At 48.8% G+C, this 10690-nt stretch overlaps 1 protein-coding gene across 1 annotated transcript; it reads left to right on the plus strand.

Annotated features, from left to right (window-relative positions):
• Positions 1-2032: 2032 nt before the first annotated feature.
• Positions 2033-5475, plus strand: CCOS01_16437 (uncharacterized protein; the record flags this gene model as incomplete). Its single annotated transcript, XM_060464573.1, has 9 exons — positions 2033-2202; positions 2275-2485; positions 2556-2599; positions 2797-2923; positions 2990-3284; positions 3363-3665; positions 3957-4190; positions 4264-5181; positions 5402-5475. 9 exons carry the CDS (start codon positions 2033-2035, stop codon positions 5473-5475), a joined length of 2376 nt encoding a protein of 791 aa, XP_060304889.1.
• Positions 5476-10690: the final 5215 nt, after the last annotated feature.

The raw sequence follows: 10690 nt of genomic DNA on the forward strand, positions 1-10690 counted from the left end.
AAGTCAACTATGGTGCGCGGAACTCCAAACCAACTCCCTCCCAGAGGATATCGCGGAAAGACCGGAAGGAAATCTTCAATGCGCGATATGAGTTGCTCCTTATTTTATGGAAAATTGATATGCGATGGCCTGTCTGCGTTTGCTATGCTAGCCATGCTCAATTATTGCGCCCTCCCAGCCGGAGGATTAGTCGCTGAGTCGACCTTGCCAACGTAAGGTGATCAAAAAGGCACAAGCAAGGCCTGTGGAAGTATTGAGGGCTAGAGTCAGCGTGAAGCGCCTCTGAAGAAAGTATTCCTTGGTGATAGACATACCAGAGCGAACGGTATCTTCATAAGCATCAGGCAGCGTGGCTCTACCGATTAAAAGAGGAGCTGAAAGAGAGAGTGGACTAAAGTAGAAAAAGGTTGGTGTTCGCCGGAGAGAAAGACAAAGGCGGTGCTTGGCTCTGCAGGGCCGTGGACAGGAACAAAATCGTTTCCACCGCAGCTGCAGCGGTTTTACGAGAATCCAGCCACCCAGGATGGTGTTCCCGAAGCCGTTGCGAAAGTGCTATTGCTTTGCGAGAAAGATGATAAGATCGTTGATAGTGCGATCTCGATACCACACCTAATACCTCCAATTAACTACTCCTAACATGCGAATCAACAGATCACTGGTTAATATTGGGGCAGGTGACAACTCTTACCATGCTCATTAAAGCGAAACCAGTCACCCAAGCCACTCAACCCAAAAGACGTATGGCCAACCGCCGTAGTCGCATGTTGAATGATCAATAGATTGTGATTCCAGGTCATCGCCTGAGGGCCGATTGGGGTTCTCCGGAAGGGGGTGACGATTCCATGTCATGTTCAATGTTGAGAGCTTCAAGAACCACCTTTGAGCGAGAAAGCCTAGGGACGTTTGGTTCGGAGAAGAGATATACAGATTTCGAAGTCCAAAGGTGTCATCTTCGGGCTTGTGGGCCGACAAAAATCTAGAGATGAACAGACATGACGAGCAAGGCGCGACGGGCTCTTGCGTCGCCGTCCAATCAAGATGATAGAATGGAAAATGCGCATAAGAAGATGGTACAGGCATAGATGCCAGATCGGGTCGTGGGGGTAAGATACGAGCTGTGGCGATGTGCCTTTCATCGATGGGACCCATTGATTGACGACACCCTCAGAGAGAAGAATGGCTTTGCCAGCACCTCTCTGCAGCCATGTTTGTCGTTGGCCTTTCAGCGAATTGAAAGCCCGGAATTGATTGCCAAGGCAGCAAAGGGCCCAGAACTACCACCAGAGTTGAGTTACACAAGAGCGGGCGCCAGTCCAGCTTGCAGTTGATGATTGATAGGCGGTGGTATCATGCCGGTGGGACGATATTAGAGTCATCTTGAGGCCTACATTGATTGACGATTGGTGCAGGTTCTCTATAGTTGGTAACGCAACGCAGGAATGCAAGTGTCTAAAGCAGGCTACGGCGCAGGCTGAGACAAACCATGGACCTGCCAATCGCGTTCCCAGGCTTTCAACCAATTCTCCTCTTTAATCTTGCCCACCATCAGTCAGAGCTGGAGAATCATAGGAAAGCATTTTCAAAAGTAGGACTCGGTGAACGTTCGGCACCTGCAACGTGACAGTAGCCCGGGCTCTCAACTGCACTTTTCATTCGCACCTGATTAGAAGACAACTTGTTTATGGTCTTTCTCATCATATATTCAGGCTACTGGCTGTCAATACTTGGGCAAGATTGTCGTCCAGAGGGCGAGCCTGAAATCCATGTGCAGTTAATCGACTCGACTACCAGGAGCCTTGTTGCGACGCCCCTTCGAGTGGCCGAGGCCTACCGCCTCTAGGATATATACCTCTTAGAGTACCTCTCAGATTTCAGAACTTTGCTGCACTTGCGTCCTCAGGGTCTTGTTTGGTCTTTATCAATCGGAAGGCCATCCTCTTTCTTCTCCTGCAATTTCCCTTACGTCTTTTTGAAGCAACAGCAGTGCGTTATCCAGAGATTGAATCATCTCGCTGCTGTCCTTGCATCCATTATGGCGGGCGAGCGACCAGTTCCTCAACGTCTCGTTGTCTGTGTAGATGGCATATGGTGCGATACAGACCAGTCCTTGCTATCTGCCAGCGACAACCAAAACACGACGAACGTGTACCGTCTATTCGCCTCCGTCTACGGCGGGGAAATCACCGATGACAATGGGAAAAGGTACGCTGCTGCGAGAATACATATATGAGTCTGAGTCTCGAAATTGACGTCTAATTATCAATTATGCGAAAGATTCCTACAGCAGAAGCGTTACTTCAATGGGATCAAATCTCATGACCGCGGCTTAACGATGCCTAGTGCAATCGCATCCGGGATTTCGGATAATATCAGGGAAGTCTACCGAGACTGTTGTCGATTGACCGGGCCTGAAGATGAAGTATGGCTCTTTGGCTTCGGGCGGGGCGGCTTTGTCGTCCAGGCTGTGGCGGGGTTACTTTACCATGTAAGAGCTCTGGTATCAGCCGATAACACTGAAAGAGAGTTCAAAACCGACTACGAAAAAACTCTCAGAGAGTATCGCAGAAGGCAAGGGAGAGCAGGCCTTGGAGATGGTCAGGTAAGCAGTCCGCCTTGACATTCTAACAGCAAAGCTGTTGATTTCATTGCTCATGTCTCCTGTTGCTGATCGGTTTCCCGGACTTCGAAGATATTTCAAGCTACAACTCGGGCTGCACCAACAATCCAATTCGTTGGAGTATTCGACATGGAAATGGATATGAGTAGCGACAAAAGCTTTGACATCTCTTTCAACAGCGTGATTCAGAACTTTCGCCATGCATTGGCTTTGAATGAACTTACGCTTGCAGAACACGTATTCAACACCCCCCGATTCAATATGAACCAGGAACTGCAACGGAACCTGGCTGTGCAAGCCTGGTTTGTAGGTAGCCATAAAAACATCGGGGGATCCTCTGCAAGAGATGGATTGTCGCTGTATCCACTTCAGTGGATGGTCAGCGAAAGCAAGATGCTAGGTCTGAAGTTTGGATCTGCTGAATTCGCCGGCGATCGGGCCAGTCTTATGGATCCTATCCTGCTCAGAATTCTCGAAGGCCATGGCAATCCTTGGAGTTGTACTACGGACAATGGGATACGTTTCGAAATGGCGGATATCCAAATGTTGCATGAGGATGAAAGATACAGTGTTCGACACGGTCTAGCGAAGCCCAAGGGCGGTGTTCAGAAAGAGAGAATCCGGACCCCCTTTGATAAGGGTGGCGGACTGCAGAGCTATTCTTCAGGTATGTTTTTAACTAATCTATCTCTCCACTATTAGGATCACGTGTGATAGATAAACGGGATGCTGACAGAGCCTCAAGGCACTACTATTCACCCCTCCGTCTACCTCCTTCTCGACAGGTACATTGGCATTGGATTGGACATGCAGAAGTTCCCCTTCTATGACAACTTGGAAAAGTGGAGGTACAAAATTTTGGGACAGGATGTGGATTTTCCGAATCAAGGGTTCTGGAACGACGCGGCAATACAGGACTACAAAGACTTCGGACCTCTTCGCATTTTAGTTTGCGGCAACACTGGGGTCGGGAAATCCTCACTGATCAATAAGGTATTTGGCGTGCCTGATAGTGAAGAGGTGACCAAAAGCTCTAATAACGTTCGAGGTGAGCATAATGTCCAGGATGAACTCACTTGGCCTGGAAGGCCGGATCTCGTCATACACGATTCTAGGGGCTTCGAAGCGGCTGCTACCGCTGAGCTCCAAGCTGTGAGGGAGTTTATGAGAAAGAAACAGAGGAATACTGAGATTAACAAGCGTCTTCATGCTATCTGGTAATATTTCCATGCCTTCGCCTCCCGTTGTTGCGAGCTCTAATACAGCATCAGGTTTTGTCTCGAAGTCAACAATCAGCGCCCAGTGCAAGAAGCGACTCAGGAACTTTTTCGAATCATAGCCGAATATGCGAAAGATATTCCAGTCATTGTGATTGCCACGAAGAAGGATGACTTCGAAAAGATTCATTTCAGTGACGGAGTGATGTCAGCGTTGGCCCAGGGCCAGACGCCTGATTATGAGAATCTGGCTCAATTTGCGCGCGACCAAGTCAATAGGCGGCTCCGCGATCTCGAGAAGCTGATCATGAATTTGGATGGCGGCCGCTTCGATGTTTGCGTTGCAGTGTCAAAAGGTCTGTGTTCTAAAGAGTATTCTAAAGAGTACCCACGCAGATAGGCCTCTGACACCTAAGCTCACATCAACAGACGATGATAAATCGATTCAAAGCCTGGTATGTGATACCGCGGAATGCTTTTCTCATGAGAAGATCAGACTCCTATACATTCGGGCTCAGGTTGCGCGCCTTGATCTGAAGGTGGATCTAGCCCTGGAGAGTGTTATGGCCATCTACAAGAACGTCGTACGCAGATCCACTTTGACGGCCGGATTGCCCGCAGCAACCCCCGTGAACCGGAAGTTAGCCGCAATCAAGCTTTGTGAAGCTATTCTCTCCTGCTTCGGGATCCCAGGAGTCGATGGAAAGACTGCTTTCGATGTTTACGGGCGGAACATATTCGACAAAGAAGGCAACAGTATCGCGACAGCGACAGCTGAAGCGATCGCTGCCGTCTCAGCTATCACGACCGGAATCTTTTTAGGGATACCATTCTTTCTAATTTCCGCCGGTTCCAATGTTCCTCTTGTTGTACCAACCACAGCAAGACTCATACTGATGCTGGCATGCGATCTGATCCTTATGTTCAGCAGAGGATTTCAGGAGGCATCAGGAAAATGCAACACTCAACCTCAGTTGGCAGACTTGGAGAAAGCCGCGGCTGCATATCAGGCACACTCTCCGCGAGTCCATAAAATGGTCAAGGCTCTTGTTCCAGGTGTCAGCATGTGCTTCAGGATGGACAAAATCAAGCTTGGAATCAAGGAGATTCTGCAGGATTCAAGACAGTTCTTTGCTGGAGATAACGCAGCGCCTCCAGCCACACCCAGGCCCTCGTCAGACTCGTGGAACGAGCTTGCGAGTTTGCAAGATACAATCACGGAGGATATTACGACCATTGAGCAAACAGGTGAAGATATTGTGGGGCAAGCGGATAGGAGTGATTCCGCATCTTTGTTTGATATGCAGAGTATGAAGACGGTCATGCGCGAGTTAATGGAGGCGATGCGTAAGAGGAAAGATGCTGGGCATGAAATAAAATAAGGAGTCAAGGTAATGGCACATACAAGAAGGTAGCATGGCTTATATTAAGTAGATATCCTACCACTTGGTTTATCTTCTAAAGTGCTGCAAGCTGCTCATGCGTCTTTACTTCGCCCTGTTCGTGCCTTTGACGGCCCCTGATGCCAAAGTTCTTATATGGAGTTGTACAATGGGTGCTAATTCAGCCTCCGCTAGAGATATGGTTGTCATCAATGCAACTTCTATACTTATGGACGACACCAAGAACGCACCCACTTAGTCATTGATAGAGTCGCTACAATATGTGTTATCGACGGCTAAGAAATCAGTGTTGCGCCCAGGCTGACTATGGCTGACAGTAGGCAGCATTACAGTGGGGAATTGCATCATTTGCTGGACGACATGTGTCAATAGGTATACGACGTAGGGGAGAAGCTCACAGAGGCCAACTACTGTTAGGGTCAAAGCGATGAATTACTGAAATCTACCCCTCCCTCAAAGTGTACTCCCTGCGCTCTATGTATACCTGAGCTGCTCCTTTATTTCTTGGACACTTTTCGTCGCCCTCGTACTATCCTCTATATGGGCAGAGCCTGACAGCATAAAGGAATCCTTCCGACTCAAACGACAGCTGCAACAGAACATCTCGCTTGCGTGGCACAGAGAGTCGGTTGAAAGCATCTATAATGACATTTTTCTGAGCAAGCAACCTACTGAGTTTGCTATACAGACAGACTGAGGCCAATTTGGAGGCGTCAGCGACCTCCTATGCAACCGCTCAATTTCCCAGATCCGTCCCGGCGGACCAGGCCAGTAAATGATTTTTGGTCTCTATTTTGACACCCTTGACAATACTACTACAATTCAAAAGACCTCCGTGGTGTGGAATCAAGGACATTGTCCCGTTGTCGCTAGCTATATCCAGCCTACCACCAAGACTCTAGATAGTCGGGTCCAGGATATCGCCTCGGCGCCCCTGACGAACGTGGTTCAAGAAAGCAAGACCACAAAAAACAGCATTTTGCGTGATATCTGAGGCTCAGATAACGGCTTAACCAGGTCCCGTGCTTGGCCGGGTTTCCTCGGCAAAAGCGCGACGTCCCGCTATTATCGCCGAGTCAGACCGGGGGATGGCTGTGCTTCTCTCTCATCCAAGTGCGGCAGAACGGGCGTGGACGTCCTCAAACACCGCGCAAGGCCCAGCCTCCGCCCGACTTTCATACCAGGGGAGTACATCCGCTGCTTCGCATGTATCTCCTACGAAGAGACGAAGTCAGAACGCCCGCAGTCGAACGCTCGGCAGAGCTGCGTGACGGGCGTCACAAAGGATCACCAGGCCGCACTTGGCAGCCTACCAGGGCGACATGTTGTACGGTGCCGGTATGCTCCCATCTTTGATTCAGTCCTAGGTCTTCCTCTTGATGAAGAGATCGATATCAGCCATCGTCAGGCCAAAGGTCTGCGTAGGATTCTCGTACCCCGGCAAGCCTTGGTACAAGTCGGTACTCATGACGGACCCCAACCTCACTTAAGATGTGCAGCAACTAGAACCTCTGCAAAGCCCGCTACTATGCACTGCAACGTTCAAGCTCCCATCCTTGGCTGGTCGGGTACCAAATTGTCCGAGACCGCAAGCGCCTGCATCCCCAAGTGCGGAGTATGGATCAAGCAGACTCTAAGCCGCCAGCCGTATTCTCCCGCATCGTTCGTCAAGAGTCGTGGAACCTCGGCCGCAAGTGCCTCTGGCCCAGGAAAACGCCAATACTGACGACACATACACCCAAATTCACGGGGTCTTCGTGGCCATAGAACCAAAGACATGGATGGTTATGATCAAGGATTCTTACAAGAAGTGGCAGGCCTTGAAGAGTCTGCTCACTGTTAAGAAGATTGCCTCTCTCGGTGACTGGGCCTACTTGACCGAGCCTGCAAGGTGAACATCATCTATTAGGTCGTCTTTACCAGCCGGGAGACCTTTACTGAAATCGTGGTCAATTTCGCCAAAGATTAGGGTATTGGTGGCGTTAATATCAACTAGAAATCTCTGTTTCAAGTCTCTCAACACCTTTTACAAGGGATTCATGACAATAACAAACTATACTCGTAGATACCCGCTATCATGGTATAATACGAGCCTGTTAATCAGCCAGGAGAAGTTTTAGTCTTTCTCAGATTCTTACAGTCCTCGAGCAGAGACTGACGTCAAAATCTTATTCATGCAACCTCGGCCTCGAACTATTACTTGAGGGCATTCCCTTTTGACAGGAGTGCTGTGGTGATCAATAATGTTTCATGTACGTGAATGTGTCACTCTGATCGACGCAGCTAGCGATGCATTGCTTACGCTAGCAGGCTCATCCCGTTCTTGGTGTTTTCCTCTTCTCCCACTCTCTCGGCTGGAATCAAGTCTCTCGCTTGATACTGATCCTTAATTCCATATCAAAAGGACCTACGTTCCTCATCTAGTGAGACTACGAGGACCCAAACGCCTTCGGCTCGTTCGACTCCCAGTAGGTGATAATCCACTCGATTCCCCACAATTTGACTTCGAACTTCCTGACATACCCGGTAACGACATGGAAGGGCTAATTACAACGCATAAACACAGCGTTCAAGGAGGTACGCCACCAAAATTCCGGGCTCATCCCTTTATTGCCATATACGATGGAAGCGCCATGGCAGATTGTTGCATGAGGCTGGAGGACTAAGATGTCACACGAAGTGGACCTACCTATATACCTACTTCTAGATTTGAGAATGACTACATACCAAGATGGAGGCGCCTCTGGGCCCTGTTCCCCCTTCAAGAATTGTCGTTTGCCGCTGGATGACTTGAAAATTTTGAAACTCTCAATGGTCAAGTTCGACTTATCTCTCGGAAACCAGTCCTTACTGTCAGCTTTGGTATAGAATCACTATTTCTCACCAATAGCCTAAGTCACAAAAGTTGCTGCTGAGAGAAGCGATGTGTACCTTTCAGCCACCTGATAGACGATGGGAATGGCCCGGAATAGATGATACGATATTCAAGCCCTTGAAGTCAGATCACGTTAATCAAAACCGAGAGGCTGCGAGGTCTTCCCAAGTTGACGCAGCATCCATCCTGACTAGTTCGGCCTCCTCCAAATTCCCTCACGAAGTCACCTCACGTGGCCGAGGCTTCAATGCTAACATGCAATCTAGCCACGTTCGGCTCCCACATATTTGCGCCATAGACACACATGGCATATTACGTACGAGAACGTTGACTCACTTTCTCCGCAAATTGGGACTTGAGTTTCGATCAATATGTTCCAGAATGGCGGCCCATACGGCCGATGGAAGGCATACATTCCTGTCAGATGTATCTTCTGCGGCTGACGGGATGACCCCATGTGGAATGTGAGTGGCAACGGAATGGGCGGCGGGAGGGGCTGCGGGAGGGGCCGGCTGAACAGCTTTTGACTCACGCCCAGGGTCGCTGAACTGAGTGCCGATTTCGTATTCCCACCAGCCAAGCAAGGGATGATGAGGATTTCTGGCGCGCAACGTACGCATGTTCCTCCGCACGGCCTCCAAGTGGAGACGCTTTCTGTCCCCGACGCGATCAAACTTATAGCTCGTGAGTCGGTACTAAGGATCTAGTCTGACGGGTGAAGCTAGTCACTAAAGTCAGCCAGTCGAGGAGTTGGAGCAGACAGATGCGGTCTAGGCATGCAAATTATAGCATAGTAAATGTCTGGACAAGATGATGCCGTAGTGACCTATTGTAGGCCTTTCATTCACCTGGAGGAGGGGGAGAAGCCTTGAGCTGATGAATGCGATGAGGAAGGTGTAAGGTTCAATGTCTTTTGGAAGACATGAGCCACTCTGGTGGAGATTTCTGAGCTTTATCTCTTGAATTAGCCTCGATCCATCGTTAACGAAGAGTCCATGATCGTATGCAACCGTCCCTCAATTTTAGGGCCTGGCTTGACCCAGTACAAGGATCTTCAGAAAGTTCAAGGAGATTACTTTTTGAACTTGGTCTCACAATTACAGCCTATCTTGGGGGCTCTCGGCCTAAGGAACCGAGTCTGTTGAGTCCGACAGTCGTTCATCACGACTGACCAGAGGGCGGGCTTTTTGGCCCTGTTCCGCCTTCCCCATGTTCTCGATGACAAGATCGCATACACCGCGCATAGAACTTTTGACCAATTGATTTCCCAGCATTATCGCCCTTGCTATCCGTGCAACGCAGGAAAGCCACTGCATAGCTCGTATTGGAAATTTTGACCCCATTCTTTTAGCGTAGTCGTCAGCGGCTGGCTCAGCTGAAAGGTCAGGTATGTTACCTGGTAAAAGTCGTGGCGAATTGGCCGAAGAGTTTTTGCTGACTCTGGTATTTATCGTCTTTTGCTATGTCGCCAAGCATTAGATGAGACCAGATGCGCCTACTTCCATTTCTTGGCAATGTGGAAGACTCGAAAGTTTCGCCTCTCATGCTTCAAAACATCGCCTGCGCAAAGATGTAGTAGGCGAATGAAGGAACGTAAACGATGCTCCCTAGTAACTAGAAACCTTCAACGACACGATCTTCGGGGTGTCATTCGCTGTATGATGCGGATAAGTTCCGTTGAGAGATCAGTAGTGTCTCTTAAGTTGATTTACTCTCGTGTCCGGGAAACCAGGGCACCTGATGAATTCATGCCAACATTTGACTTCGACGTCGAGAGCACATAGTTTCTCTAGCTGGCGGCCGCGCTGTGGGCCTTCGCAACTGGGACAGTCTTCTTCACCACTTACCACATTCATTAGACTTACTGGCTATTGAATTCTAAAGTAATTCTTTAGATAATGAGTATGCGCTGCAGAACTCTTCATGAGCGATGTGAGCTACATGCAAGAAGTCTTGCTACCCAACTCCCTGTCAGACTGATTCTGATGCACTGTACTGATAAAAGATATTTGAGTCACGAAATAGTGACTTTGATTATCATAGCTGCTAGTTTCGGCGTGCGGCTGAGTTTGACAGGTCACTTGCGGTCTGACACATTCTCCAAGATTGACTCTGAGAAGGAATTCCCCTTTGTGAGTCCTCCACATGCCAAGAATGTGATGTTGGGTGTAAGCTTCCAGTATGGAAGGGTCAGGACAAAGGCCTCAAAACTTACTTCGTAATCCAACCAATCCAGAGAAAAGCGATGAGAGCTACAAGCCATCATAGGTCTCCATGGCGTCAGTTGAAGAATGCCAAGAGCGACAGCCAAGTTGAATTAGGTTCTAGATCGTAGCATTCTGCTCACAGAAGAATTTTGAATAAAAGGGTTCTCTCAAGAAAAAAGAAAAAAGAAAAAACAGTCTTTCCGTGAGCCCTGAGAATATAAAGCATCATCTATCATCCAGGTTAATAGTCCAATTCATAGGCTCATTCAAAGTCATCACAATCACGACCACTGCATTCATCGCTCTCACAACCATTTTGATAGTCCTAAAGCACACTTACTCTTCCCACTTCCGACGTTTCCACAGAAGCA

The sequence above is a fragment of the Colletotrichum costaricense genome (genome assembly GCF_030867565.1).
Source record: "Colletotrichum costaricense strain IMI 309622 chromosome Unknown Scaffold_30.1, whole genome shotgun sequence".
Lineage (NCBI taxonomy): Eukaryota > Fungi > Ascomycota > Sordariomycetes > Glomerellales > Glomerellaceae > Colletotrichum > Colletotrichum costaricense.